At 31.6% G+C, this 15794-nt stretch overlaps 1 protein-coding gene across 1 annotated transcript in view; it reads left to right on the forward strand.

Annotated features, from left to right (window-relative positions):
- Nucleotides 1–3922: 3922 nt before the first annotated feature.
- Nucleotides 3923–15794, forward strand: part of LOC117170069 — a 35007-nt gene continuing 23135 nt past the window's right edge. Inside the window, exon 1 of the mRNA XM_033356591.1 lies at nt 3923–4063. Coding sequence (XP_033212482.1) covers nt 3923–4063 — 141 coding nt within the window. The remainder of the gene's footprint in view (nt 4064–15794) is intronic.

Below are 15794 nucleotides of genomic sequence, written 5' to 3' on the forward strand. Positions count from 1 at the left end.
TCTTTTTACTTCTTTTGTTTTCCGGTTTTTGTTGAAAATTTGTTTCAATCAGTTTACCAGTGAATATAACAGGTCCACTAATTAAAAACAGATTTTAAAAAGTACCACAGAACTTCTCTACCCTTAATTTCCCTTCCCTACTACCCTACTACCTTACTCCCCCTCCTTTGCCTCCTTTCCCTCCCTTACTTTACCTCCTTATTCTCTCTCTTATTCCACTCGATAACCTTTCACTTTCATCCCGTACTTATCATACTCCTCCATGCCTCGGACTCCTCTCCCTTCCATCACTACCTAACTCCTCGTTTCCAAAACAATACATCTTAATTAAATTAGGAGATATGACTTCCAAAAGTGATTTTTATTTGAAAAATTGGTAAAAATCATTTTATTTTAATGCAAGAAATAGGGAAGGGGTATGATGGGAACTAAGACGAAATGAGAGGAGACGAAGTAGGGGTTATGAAGAGAGGAAGTAGATTAAGTGAGGGAAGATGAATTTGGTGAAGAGAAGGAAAGTGAAGGAAATTAGGGGGGTAGTGGAAATAAGGGAAGCTGTGTAGAGGAAGTGAGGGAAAATTATCGGAAAGGATTAGAAAAAATTATGGTTAGGGAAATAGGGAAAATGATTAGAAATGAGGCTGAAAAAATTTTGGGATGTTAGACGAAGAGTGAAGTAAGTAGAGGGAAAGTAAGGGAGGGGAGGTTCGAGTGACTTAATTAACGTCTTAATAATAGTACTATTTTCAAGCATTATTCGCTTTTCTGTTTTTTATGATGAAATTGACGTTCTTCAAAGTAGAACATTCTCAAACTATATAACCTAACTACTTTTTTGTCATGAATACCAATTTTCTAAAGCAACGGGAAGCCACAACGATCGATGAGCTCACGTACTTACGTAAAATGCATTGCATGCTTGCAAGAAAATGGATTATTGATTGATTGACTGTAATTCGATCGGTTCTGACGCAGTATTCGTTCCTCCAGAAGTAAGACAGCATTCTCTTTCGAATGTACGAACAATAAAATGCTCTAGGGCTTAACATTTTTCACTAAAGTATTTCTTTTTAAAATTTCTCTACGAATTTTAAACTCAAGCATATCTTTTATACTTACTTAAAAACTTTATTTTTTGTTGAGGCATTAGTCTTGAACTTTCACCAGTCAAAGTTTGAAAAAACTTTTCCCTCATACGCGAAATTAAAATTAACTGACCCAAAATTGCGGAAACGAAATTTAAAAAATTATTGAAAGTAAGTGCCGCGTGCTTACAGAAAAGGGTTTCGTAGACTGCTCAAACATAAATTAAATCGCTCAAATCTCCCCTCTACTTATTTGCCTCCCCTACTACCCGTATTCCTTTTTTTCACCTGTTTTCCCACGCACACTTCTCCTCATGATTCTGCCCCTCCCTCTTTTATCCCCCTACACACATATCATTCGCTCCATACTCCCCCTCCTTTTAATCACCTTTCTCTCCCATCAATACCTTACCCTTCTTTTTTCATCAAAACCCTCGCATTTACCAAACACTGCTCACAGTTCTCAAACATCTGCCTTATTTCCCCTACTTCATCACTTCTCCTTCTGGAAAAAAACATCGACGGACGGATACCTGAGCGAAACTAGGAGGGGCTGCTGCTTTGCGTAAATAAATCCAAAGCAGTGGAAATTACCAAATTAAAATTGACTGACCCAAAATGGCAGACGCGATTCTTAAAAACCTCCCCCTTTCTCACTTCCCCTTCTCATTCACCCTTATTTCTAATCATTTCCCTAACTAACTCTACGTCCCACTTCCCTCATATCCCTACTTTTTCTTCCATAATTTTCCTCTGTTCCTGCTACTTCTACACCCCCAATTCCCCCTAATTATCCTACTTCCGATACTTCCCCGCCTCTCACTCTTTTTCATTTCCCCTATTCTCTCTCATTTCCCCTCACTCAAATTAAATAAACTTACATCATTTCCTCTCATTTCCCCTCCGTGGGTAAAAGTATAATGGACGGACAACCGACTTGAACTATCTTGACAAGACGCTCGATAAGGGAGTTTTTGGTTTACTCAATCTGAATTTGAAGTCAAAATTGTCAAATTTAAAATTGCTGAACCAAAATTCTAAGAATGTAACATTCTTGGGAATTCTGAAGAAGATGCTCTCTAAGGGACAATTTAAAGTTTCTCTATTCGAATTTCTATTCAACAGTACCAAACTGAAAATGGCTGACTCAAAATTCGAAAAATATACGATATTCGTTCTTTATTAAGATAACGCTCACTAAGATGTTTTTTGTCACTGATTCAGAATTGAAAGTTGAATTTGCTAAATTCCAAATGGCTCACCCAAAATGGTAGACCCAACATTAAAAAAATGTATAATACTCGGATTTTCTTGAGAAGATGCACAGTGAGAAGATTTTTTTCACTCATTCAGAATTTGAGGTTAAAATTGCTAAATTCAAAATGGCTGACCCTAAATGGCGAACCCAGAATTTAAAAAACGTACAATGCTCGAATTTTCTTTAGATGGCGCTCACTAAGAGGGTTTTTTTCTCACTGATTCAGAATTTGGAGTTAAAATTACTAGTACAAACGGCTAACCCAAAATGGCGGACCCAACATTCAAAAAATGTACAATATTCCGACTTCTTTGAGAAGATGCAGACTAAGGGAGAATATTTGTTTGCTGTATTCGGATTTCCTCAGACGACGCAAAAAAACAAGGTTTTTTTTCACTCATTCAGAGTTTGAAGTTAAAATTGCTGTATTCAAAATGGCTAAACCCAAAAAGGTGGACACAAAATTTAAAAAATGTACAATTCTTTCTTGAGAAGATGTTCACTAAGGCGGTTTTTGGGTCACCGAAACGGAATTTAAAATGAAAATTTCCAAACTCAAAATAGCCCCTGGTGCAAAAAAATTTGTACAATACAGTATGGCATTTCTTATACTGTAATTTGTTAAAACATGTACTTTTTTTAAAGAAAGTTATATTCTTATGACAAAATAAAAAAAGACTAAATCGGTTTTATCAGGAATCTTCAAATACAATTAATTATATAAAAGTATAACTTTTTCTTTTATTCTGACGAATTTTGTACTTTTTTGTATATTATTGTATATTGTCATATGTTATTAGAGTTTTAATTTTTTTTTAAATTTACAAAAAAAAAGTAAAACTACGAAACTTTACAACTACAAAAATCTACAGGAATGGAAAGCTGGTAATTTTACATTAATTTTAGTATATAATCGCTATTTCGCAAAATGTCAATGTTTAAAACCTAAAGAAATATTAAAAGACAATATTGAATAATCATTATTAAATAATAAAAACTCTTGAGCTTGAATTTTTTTCAAAAATATAAAACTATCGATTGGACACCATATATGTCATTTGAAATTATTTCTTTGCAAAGTTCTCAATAATTGTCATCCTAGGTCCAAACAGAACAACTTTTTGACTGCAAATAAAAATTGACTAATTGAGAAAGAATTTATCGCGGTGATTGTAATTGAGAGATTCAAACTCTTAAAAACTCAAATATTTTCATTTAAAATTATTAAAACTGAAGAAAAATTTTTGTTGATGAAAAAGTGAAAACAAAAAAAGTCAAAAAAGTTTTAGTTCAATCAAGAAATTTCTTTTTCCTGTGCTTTGATATTTATCTAAAAATAAGTCAATTTGGAAAACTTTGATCTATTGATATCGGATAAATTGCATGTAAAAATATAAGATTTTAGCAAAATCCTAAAAATTTTCAAGCTGTTTTTTAGGTATAATAATCCTCTTTTCGTTGCGCGTCACGTATGAAAAAAAAAATTGAAGGGAAAAGTAGAAACCAAGGGTGTTAATATATAACAATGAAAGAAAGATCCTGCTGACAAAGCCGTTTGTTTATGTGAGCTGGTATCCCGATGTCGATCGAATGTTCCAAAAAAGTAGGCGAGAGTAAGAAAAGTGAATCCCGAGGGCGTAAAAAACCTCACTGCAGGAAAATATATCACGCTCAGTCTCTTTCCACGACCCTCGAGAATCATACCGTCCTGCCTTGGACTGTAAGTCCAGCCTCTAAGTGAAATATACTATACTTACATGCCTAGTATTGGCAGGCAGCCTCGCTCGCACTTCAACAGATAAATCAATAAGGTCAGAAAATTCTTCGTGTTGATTAACAGCTATGTGTCAAGCTACATATTGGCAAAAGAGAATTCGCAAACAAACAAAATCAAACAGCCGCCGATCCAGAGTGGTGACCTGGAATGAACGACGTTGGAAAATTTTAAACACATAGGACGTGGAACGAAGAAATCAGCCTTAGGACCGAAAACTAGATTTTTCTGTTTTTCTGTAATCTAAATGATGCAGATTTCCCCTGTCAAATAAAAAAATCTCCATAGATCAAGAAGCCGCCGAACCAGAAAAGTGACCTTTAGGGTTCGGCATCGGGAAACCTTATGCACACATGGGACGTGGAACCAAGAATCCAAGAAGCCTTAGGATCGCAAAATCGATTTTTTTTTCCTTTTTATGGATCTTAAATAATGAAAATTTTCCCTTGCTGATAAAAATTTTGTATTGCTCAAGCAGCTGCTGATCTAGAAAAAAGACCTGGTGAGAACGGCGTCAGGAAATGTTACACCCGCAAAGACACATGCCCGTGTAGAAATTGCCCTAGTTTGCCCCATTTAAAAACTGGCACTGGCAAGGCCCAGACCACTTTTTCTATTTTCAAAAAAAGTAATTAAATTATTATGCGGTATTAAAATATAAATATCTGTTATTAACTATAAACACACTCTTGCTGTTCCGAATTTAAACTAATAAAATGAGTCCCACATACGAATAATATATCAAAAAAAAATTTTGTGGCTCGTCAAGGGACTTCTGGTCAACCTAACCTAGTTTGAATGTTTGATAAAATTATATATATATATCAATGATAAAAGTATTATTTTCAGTAAATAGTTTTTGATAAATATTGTGTACGCTGACGACTGAAACATAATTAATATGAAAGGAAAAAACATTTTAGATATAGGTCGAATACGTGTTAAGAAACATCGTGCAAGACAAGAACTTAATTTCTTTTCATTGTGTTTATAAAAATAGAAATTTATTTATATTTTAAAAAATTGTACTCGCCCAAGAAGAATGTGAAATATATTATTTGTAATTCTGCAAAAAAGATGTTTTCGGGGAATTTTTTAGATTTCGGATCATTAACTTAAACATAAACTGTCCCTATCCAACATTTTTTGTAGAAACTATTCAAGACGCTGAACAAAAAATACGATTGTTGAATTTAAAAAATCGTCGACAAAGTTGCCTTTATAAGGAAGATTCCGAGTATACACCTATTATGAGAAGGCGAAATAGATTGAAAATAAATATAGGTAAAAGGAGAAGGTCTTGACTCAAGATGTAATGTCAAATATGCCCAAATTAAATACTGAAGTATTTTTGAAGGCTTGATAGTCAGTTCCATATGCAATTATTAAAAATTTAGTTCTAAGTTAATGCCATACATGTCAATTTTAAACTTATGAATAATTTCTAATACAGTTTAAATTTTATAAAAAGCGAATTTTCTTTTTGTTATAAATTTTAAAGTTTAGTTAAGTTATCAAGTTTTTGCATTTTACTGGTCTTGAAAACGGGTTTTTTGCAGGATCAAAGACTGAAAAATTATAATATAATATGTATTTTCAGGAGCATTATGCTAAATAAAATAAATTTTGTTTTCTAAATCTAGGTTTTGTTTATTACTATTATAATTTAGAAAAGTAGGGCATAGCTCAGAAAAACTGGCCAGGCCCTGACAAGTTTTCCCTAAGTAGGGCAAAAATATGAAAAAGCGTTACAAGCCATGTATGGCCCTTGCCAGTTGACCCAACCAGGGCCAAGCAAAAACTAGCGAAAACTGGGCAGTACCTTACCAGGCCCACGTTTATATTTCTACTCGGGTGTATTGCCACAAGAAAAAAAATGAGATGTTCGTACATTTTATTCAGAAGTATAAATATTAAGTGAGACTAGTTAAAACGCAAAATTTATCTTCAAAAGCAGTCATACTATACAAGCACAAATCACTAAAGGTCCTAAAAAGTTCGTCAATAGATGAATTTATGCGTCTCGAAGACGCAAACAATTACATCAAATGCAGTACAGTTTTATTTTCAATATCGAAAAACAAATCCTCTTATAAACAAGACAAGTAATTTAATTAACAAATTTCAAAATAATATTGTTAGGTTATGATAGATCATGAAAGGTTCTTCAATTGGGCAATCGATGTGTCTCGAAGACGCGAACAAATACACGAATATCTACTCGTTGCCGTTTGAAAATAAAAAATCTGCTCGTCACTCGGGCATATTCTCATCCCGCGCTTCGCGCGCTTCTCGCGAGTTAAGGCGCGCCTAGGGCGCGCAACGACTGGTTCTCGCGCTTCGCGCTCGATAATGTATTTATGTCGCGCTTCACGTTCGATTATTATTTACCTCGCGCTACGCGCTCAGTCTTTATAGTTTAACACATTCTTGGGCAAACCTTTTAAAATTAAGACTTAAAACTTCCACCACCATAAGTTTGTTATTATGAATTATCTTTTGTTAAAAGAGCTTAGCTCGAAAGTTTGAGATCACCTACGGAACGCGACTGATGGTTCTCGCACTCCTGACTCGGTCTTTGCATTTGTCCTGCATTCGATTGTGAACTCTCTTTTGTTAAAGCTCTTTCGGATTTAACGAACACATTCTCATCACGTATCTCGTACTTCGCACTCGATTTTGTCTACAACGTCAACTTTTCTACACCATTACAATAAATTTATATAATTACAATTCATAATATGCATAAAAATGTAATCATACTAATTCTTATTGCCTTGTTTTTATAATTTTTTTATTTTTAATCATTTTTTACAGTTAAAGAAAAACTACTGCGCATCTACATAGAGTCTAATACAGGAACCTATATAGGGTCCTATACAGGAACCTGTATAGGATCTTATATAGGATCCTATGTCCTCTTTCGTATTTTTGTCCTTCTTCCAAAAATTCATTTTTTTTTTATTTTTAATCTAATTTTTTACAATTTAAAGAAAATCCACTCTTCCTATCTAAAAATTATTATTATTAAATTTATAGATCTTTTCAAGCGAACAAAATTTGGTCTGTTAATTTTAGTTCGTACCTTGTATCGTTTTTTCCAAAAAATTGGAAATTTTTATTTTGAATTTTGTTTTTTACGAATAAAAACAAAAATTACGCGTCTTATCGAACAGTGATTTATAACAAATTTGTAGCTCTTTCCAGGACGCACAATTTTAGCTTGTTTTTTTTCGCGTCTTGCATAGTTTAAACAAAAAATTGAGTTTTTGTGTATTTTTCATTATGTTTGGTACAATCAAATTTTTAATTTTCAACTTTTCGACCAAATTGAAAAAGTTGTTATAATAATCTTGTAGGGCTTTTGAAAATCAACGTTTTTCTTGTCTTGGCTTTTTTTCATATCATGCGTTGCTTGGCTTAAAATGTTCATTTAAGTATGTTATTTTGCATTTTTAAAATGCTCTAACTTTGCTAATTTTCTTTTTATAGAAGAAAGTCATTAAGATAAATTATTCGAGTTACTGAATACTCCGAATATCCGTACATAGAATTTTAATATATCAAAAAAATGTGGTTTCGAAAGTTTTGAAAATGCGCTCACTTTTTAAATTTTGATCTAAAATAGCTGGCTTACGAATCTGTTCTTTCTTTTTAGGCTTTAAAAAAGTGTACCGAAGCAGAATCGAATCTGATCAATTTTTCTAAAGTTATGGTGCCCACAGTATACGAACTACAGACTACAGACTACAGACTAGACAGACAAACAAACACCTTCGCAAAAAAAAAATAAATAAAAAAAATAAAAAATAAAATAAAAATAAAAAAAATTTCTCAAATATTAACAGACTAAAAATTTTTTTGAAACTTTATAAATCAGTACTAATGGGTCATTGAAGTTTTTAAAATAGGTCGATCGATGCGTATCGAAGACAAGAACAAATATACTACATATCTTTTTTTCGTATTTTGAATATCAAAAAAGTTGTTGTTATTTGAACAAAAGATTTTTTTAATATCTAAAGTAAAAAATGCTTATAAATAATCAATCAAACTTTCTTCTTAGTGACATAATAATAATTAATGCAAGTTAAGAAAAAGAATTGTGCAAACTATTTATTATAGTTTATAACTGTCTTTTTTTAGGGTAACACTTAAAAGTTGTAGATTTTTCTGTGATATTTAGCTTTCCATTGACTTTTCAGAAACAAATATTAGATAATAATATTTCCATTCATTTACACAAAATTCTCTCAGTTACAATTTTAAGGAAAATTTACAAAATCATCATGACCGATAGAAAAAATTTGAAGAATATTTTGAGCATACGTTCTATATAAGAAAAATGAATTAACAAAAAGAAAAAGATTATATAAAATATGATTCTCTCTAATGTTTATTTATTAATTGATAATAATTAATAAGCCAAGGCAAAGTTAAAAAGGTCAGATAAAAACAGCAAGTATCTAGAAATTATCTAAGAGAAGATAGTTATAAACAATGATAAATTATTTGAATTATTTGAATGCTTGTTAAATTTCATTAATTATTATCTAACTCAAATTGAAATATTAAAATAGAAAATAAAATTTGAAAAATACAGCGACTCTCTAACAATTATCTAAGAGAAGATTGTTATAAGCAATGATGAATTGTTTAAAAAAATATTTTTGCAAAACCGCGAAAAAATAATAATCAATGCCAAAAAATCGCAAAACCCAATTTTTAACTTATGGATTTTTTTTGGGTCCTATCGAACAGACTTAGAGAAGAGTGATAATAAAAAAGTAATAACTTAAACTTTTCCATTGAAAAAATTAATTTTTTTTTTGTTAATTCGAGCAAATTTGGGGGCAATATGTACGGAAATATGAAAGGAAAAAATTTAATTAAAAAAGCTTGAAAATCCAAAGCAATTTTTCATTCCATAAACAAATTGAATAAAAAACAAATGAATATTTTAGCTCTTTCGCGCTTTACACACGTTTTTCGTTCGACAGAATTTATCATAAATTTAATGACAACAATTAATGTATAGCTGATTTCCTCTCTTTAACGAAATAAATGTTTAATTCCTTAAAAAAGTTCTTCGCTTATGATCCTTCGTCATTACAACAATAACCGTTTAATTTATAAGCAATTTTATAAAAATATAAGGAACCTGAATATTTTTTAACAAATGGATTTGGTTTTTCATTTCTCAATCTACCAAAATAATCTAATAACGTAATTTCTATGTACTTGCCAAAATCTGTTCTTAATGATACTTTGATGAAGAACTATAATGGTTTATTTTATAAAAAATTCTGTAAGAAAATTTACAACTTCACTACTCAATGAAGAATTTCATACTGGAATTTTCAACTGAAAAAAGATTACTTTTTAAGTAAAACTGGATTAGCTACAATTATAAGTAAAAAAAAATTAAGTTTGCACTAGAACTATGAATTTTCAAAAAATATTTATATCTTTGAATGAATAGTTTAATTTTAACCAAATTGATTCATTTTTTCATATGAAGTTGAATTGTCAACTGAATTTCTAACTAAAAATATCATTTTTAACCAAATAGCTTAATTTTCTAAAAAATGGTTGCATTTTTATGACAAAAAGACGATTTTTTCACAAATATTATTTCTTCATAAATATGATTTTTATCAAAATAATTCATTTACGACCAAATTGTTCAAGTTTGAACTAAAATGATGGATGTTCAACCAAAAAAAAATAGTTTTTTACAAAGAAGTTTAACTTTAAGCCAAGTAGTTGATTAGAAAAAAATTAATATTGAATTCGCAACGAGCCATATAATAGTTAATATTTTAACAAAAAGTTTTGACTTATAATTAGAAACAGTTGCATTCAACCAAAAAAAAAGATGAACTTTCAACAAAAGACCGGAGTTTTCAGACAGAAAATGATTAATTTTAAAGTTAAAATATTAATTTTTGACCAAAAGTGAAATAGTTGCATAGTTCAATTTTGACCAAAAAGCTGAATTTTAAAATATAACGAGAAATCTTGAGAAGAAATTAATTCTTAAGAAAAGAATTCAAAATGTAACCAAAGAATGGAATTTTCAACCAACAAGTTGATTATAAATTGAATTTAAATTGATTTTAAGCAAAGGACTTGAATTTGAAAATAAAAAAGATGAATTTTCTATCACATAGTTAAATTTTCAACTAAAGAAGATCAAATTTCAAAAAAAAATAATAGTAAAGATTTCAGTTAAAAAAAAATTATTTTTGTAACCAAAGTAAAACAAATTTTCAAAAAAATAATTAAATTTTCAACCAAATGGTAGAATTTTTAACTAAGCGAAATTATTTTGGAACTAAAGAAATAATCGTAGTATCGACGTGCGGTCTAAGAAACCGCGCGGTACTTGTGATCTGTATTCCCCCTCCCTGATCTTCCTCGAGGCGGTCGTTAACAGTAACTTTAGTTTTAGCTGTGCTTTCGTGAAGGCAGGTGAAAAACATGTGGTCTTGCGTGTAATTGGTATCTAATTTCAATTTCAAGTTCATAAGTGTTCTGTGAGACCGCACGACCACTATAACCTCGCAATATTAAATTTCTCTGTTAATTTGATTTAAGGTATCACTTGAGCAGAAAATCACTGATTAGTGCGGACGTATGGTTGTGCGGTCTCGCAGACCGCACGGTCCTTAGGTCTATATTAGTGCAAAAATGAAAACACATTCATACTTAGATGTTAACAACTTTAAAATTTAAAGTTTACCTGTTCCGAATTCCGAAGTTAATTTAAAATGATCCATGTATTTGGAATAATATATTCCATTATACTACAAGAATTATTCATTTCAGTTGCTATATATATATATATATATATTCATCCTCTCCAATGCTCCTCTCTTCCACTTCAAGTCCCTTTTCAATCGGTCTGTAACTTAAAGTCAAACAAGTAGGTACTGCACGATCGTTCTCGTCTTAACCCCGCAGGAATGTTGGAAACTGTGCACATTTCTCCTTTCCCCTTTGAAATGACTTCAGAAAGTTATTTGCAGTTGAGGAAATGAAAACAAAGTATGAATATTCTGGTTTCCTTGTCTCCACTTTGATTTCAAGTCAAATAGAAAGTCAAAATACATTGGGAAAAAACCATCCTACAGTAGATAATGATCCTAAAATAAATGTTACTAATTATAAACTAATATTAAACTATTATAAGCCATCTACTGTAGGGTCTTCTTCCCTATTATACACCACTTACAAACAGAAGACTTTTGACCAAATTTTAAAGTTTTCAACAAAGTAGTTGAATTTTCTACAAAAAAATAAATAAATGTTCAATTAAACATTTGAATTTTTAACTAAAAATATCATATTTCCAAAAAGTCAGAAATGTTAAATCTTGAGTTGAAAATTTCCTTTCAATAAAAAAAAGAATTTTCTATAAACTAGTTAAATTTTCATCCAAAATTAAAAATCCTTAACCGCAAACACAACTTTCTAACAAAATTCTTAAATTTCCTACAAAGTAGATTGCTTTTTAGCCAAAAGAGATGAGCTCTCGATGAAAAATGTTCGACCCCTTTACCCCCCCCCCCCTCCCTGGAACAGACTGTCACATTTCTTTTTGATCTCCCACCCTCTTGCCATCATTAAATAACATATTCCATACTATTTTTAAAGCCATTAGGGGCTTTTTGCAATTTCAAAAATGCTTTTATTAGATAAAATTGTATCTAAAAATAAATAAAACAATATTTGTATGCAACAATCAATGATTTTTCAATATTTTTTTAAACATTGAAGTTACCTCATTTAGGTATTAATTAAAATTCACCTATTTCAAACTTTGTTTAGTACTATAAAGCGTACAAAATAATATTAATAATAAATTTAAAATTTCCAATACCTATTAATTTGTTAATAGTTTTTGAATACTTTAATTCGAGTTGAAATTCAGTTCTGAGAATTAATAACAAGAAATAACAAGAAATTTGGAAGAAATCAAGAATTATTTGATAAATTTTCCAAAATATTTTGAAGTTTTGAAATACATCTATTTAAAACAACTTAAAATCCTGAAAATATTTGCAACTGATTTGAATTTCTCTCAAAATTTTAAAAAATCATTCAAAATGTAAGAAAACGCCTTATAATCTGCTTTAAAAGCTTCCAAACTGTGTCTCGAAATTTTAGGAAATCGGTTGATGTGTTTGAAAACCCTTGTTAATTTTCTCTTGTACTTCATCTTTCAAAATGAAAAATCGATTTTCTTTTGCCATTTTTAAAATATTTTGAAATGTTTTTAAATAATCTCTTAAAATTAATTTTTTGGAATAGAAAACTACTTGAATTTTTCCTAGGAACCTACAAAAGGTATTTATTTTCGTGAAACCTTACAAAATTCTTTAAAAATTTTAAAACGTTTTTATTATTTTTTAATCGTTTCAAGGCGTCCGACTATTTCTTAATATATTCAATTTTTTTCTAAAATTAAATAATATGGTAAAATTGAAATAATTTTCTTCATAATTGTTTATGTACTTTTTAAAAATTTAAAGAAATTTTTAAAAAATTTTCTGCCATCTTTTTTTAATTTTCTCTTAGAATTCCTTACAAAACAGTCATTGAAAATTTTCACATGATACTTACAAACAAATTTCTTATGCCCTTGACACGCTGCAAAATTCAGTATACCTAACAATTTTTTAAATCAGGAAAAATAAAAAAAATGACCTCAAAGCCTTCCCTATTCTTCTTTCACATATTGGGAAATCTTACAAACATAAAATTATTCTTTTTTTAATCTAATTCATTTAAGATTTCCCCAGAAATATTGAAAAAATTCAATCCCTTTAAATTTTTCATTGTTACTGAAAAGCTTCTAACTTTTTTTCTAATTCTTCAAAATAAGTTTTACCCATAATTTAATGTTTCTTTTGTCTTTAAAAATTTAAGAAATACCACAAACTATAGTGCGGTAGCGAAATGTTTAGAACAGAATTATTTATCATTATTAAACAATCATTTACATTTAGAATTTTCTGTTTTGCGAATAATGTTTAGTAACATCAGTCTTATTATATGTATGTATATATATATATATATATATATATATATTTAAAAGATGTTACATAATCAGGTCAAAATACCCGCCCCCCTGCACACACACACACACACACACACACACACACACACACACACACACGTAACAAACCTTAGCGAAAGATGAACCTCTGTCCCCCTTTTTAATATTACCATAAATGTGAATGCTCCCACAATTAATTTTAATCTCAACAAAAAGTAATTTGAACTGTATATGTTTAACTAATTTTAACGCAATATACGAATGCTCTTACAGTTGATTTTAATCTCAACAAAAACCAATTTTAACTTTAAATCAAAGACATTTTAAGTCAACCAAAAAAGGATGATTTTTGACAGAACAGTTGTCTTTCCAACAAACAAGGTGAATTTCTAATTTTAAAGAAGTTTAAAAATAAAAATAATAAAATTATTATTATTTTTAAGAAAAAAAAATTGTTTGATAAATAAGGCTTTTAGAGATACATTAGATTGGGAGAGATAAGGGGGTTACTAAAGGATAAATAGTGTGACTTCCTCTTACTTCTCCTGGTTTTCCTTCCTACCATAAGACACGGGGTAATATTGGTTAAGGAACGGAATAAAGTTATCTAAAGTACGGGGTAAAATTGACTAGGGTAGGGAGTAGATTTGGTTCGGACACAATGTAAAGTCAGCTGGGGTACGGGGTAAATTCGCTGAAGGTACGGGGTAATACCAGTTGTATGTGATAAGATCGTCTAAAGTACGCTGTAAAGTCATCTAAAGTAGAAGCTAAACTCATCTAAAGTACGAGGTAAATTCACCTAGAATAGGGGGGAAATTTATTTAAAGTAAGAGGTGAACTCATCTAAAGTACGGGGTAAAGTCATCTGAAGCACGGGATAAAGTCGACTAGGGTAGGGGTAAGGTCCCCACAGGTACGGGAGCATGATAGTTAGAGCACGTAATAGAGTCGTCTAAAGGACGCGGTAAAGTCATCAAAAATACGAGGTAAACTCATCTCAAGTACCGGGTAAAGTCATCTAAAGTACGCGGTGAAGTCATCTAAAGCCCGGGATAAAGTCGTCTAGCGTAGGGATAAGGTCGCCGAAGGGACGAAGTAATGTCAGTTAGGGTACATGATAAGGTCGTCTAAAGTACGCCGTAAGGTCTTCTAAAGTAGAAGGTAAACTCATCTAAAGTACGAGGTAAATTCACCTAAAATAGGGGGTAAATTTATTTAAAGTAAGAGGTGAACTCATATAAAGTACGGGGTAAAGTTATCTAGATTACGGGGTGAAATTACCTAAAGTACCAGGCAAAGTCATCTAAAGTACGGGGTAAAGTCATCTGAAGCACGGGATAAAGTCGACTAGGGTAGGGGTAAGGTCCCCACAGGTACGGGAGCATGATAGTTAGAGCACGTAATAGAGTCGTCTAAAGGACGCGGTAAAGTCATCAAAAATACGAGGTAAACTCATCTCAAGTACCGGGTAAAGTCATCTAAAGTACGCGGTGAAGTCATCTAAAGCCCGGGATAAAGTCGTCTAGCGTAGGGATAAGGTCGCCGAAGGGACGAAGTAATGTCAGTTAGAGTACGTGATAAGGTCGTCTAAAGTACGCGGTAAAGTCTTCTAAAGTACGAGGTAAACTCATCTAAAGTACGGCGTAAAGTGATCTAAAGTCATCTAAAGTACGGAGTAAAGTCGGCTAGCATAGGGAGTAGAGTTGGCTTGGACACAGGGTTAAATCGGCTAGGCTACGGAGGCAAAGACGTCTAAGGTAGGGCGTAAAGTCAGATAGGGTAAAGAGTATAGTCATCTAATGTACGGGGTAAAGCCGGCTAAGTTGAAAAGTAAATCTGGCTGGGGCACGGAGTAAAGTCGCCTTACGTATGAGGTAGAGTCGGTCCAGGGCTACAAAATCTTAAAAACGTCTAAATCGATTGTATAGTGTAGGTTAAAAATGTATTTGTCGACAGAACCTTTTTTGTCCCACTCTTCCGAAGAAACCAGAAGATTAAAAAAAAAGTTGATACAAGACAACTATGGGACGACATGAGGTGAGAAAGGGATGGAAAGGGATAGAGAATGTTTTATGCAAGCGGCTGCGATGAAAATCCAATCAAGAAAAACTCGACGCAAACCAGGACAATCTAAGAGCCTGAATTGAGAGGGCCGGAGGAAGCGGTACGGTAGTAGATTGAAATGTATTCCTCTGGCCCGAGGCATCACGTTCCAAACTGCACCACTCGGAAATTTCTCTTCTGTACTGTCCCCAGGAAACATTTCTCGCGAACTTGCCAATAAGGCCTGCCTGCCGGTGGTGATGGCTCAGATGGAAGCAAGAAAAAGGACTGGAAAAAGAGAAAAAAAATAAAAAACGAATGGCTGAAAGTAAGGAGGGGTGGAGAACTTTATTTGCAAATTTGTTAACAAATGAATGCATAAAATATCGAGCGCTAGCATAATTTCAGAATAACTACAACGGGTAATTACCTTAAACATTTGAGGCCTTTCTAAAAGCACTATATTAAGGAAATGAGACTTTCATTCAAAGCTTTGGCATTTTTTCTAAAAGCATTTTTCTATAATGGATTATCTATGAGGGGAAATATATAATGTCGGTCTAACAC

Source organism: Belonocnema kinseyi, chromosome 3, assembly GCF_010883055.1.
Source record: "Belonocnema kinseyi isolate 2016_QV_RU_SX_M_011 chromosome 3, B_treatae_v1, whole genome shotgun sequence".
Taxonomy (NCBI): domain Eukaryota; kingdom Metazoa; phylum Arthropoda; class Insecta; order Hymenoptera; family Cynipidae; genus Belonocnema; species Belonocnema kinseyi.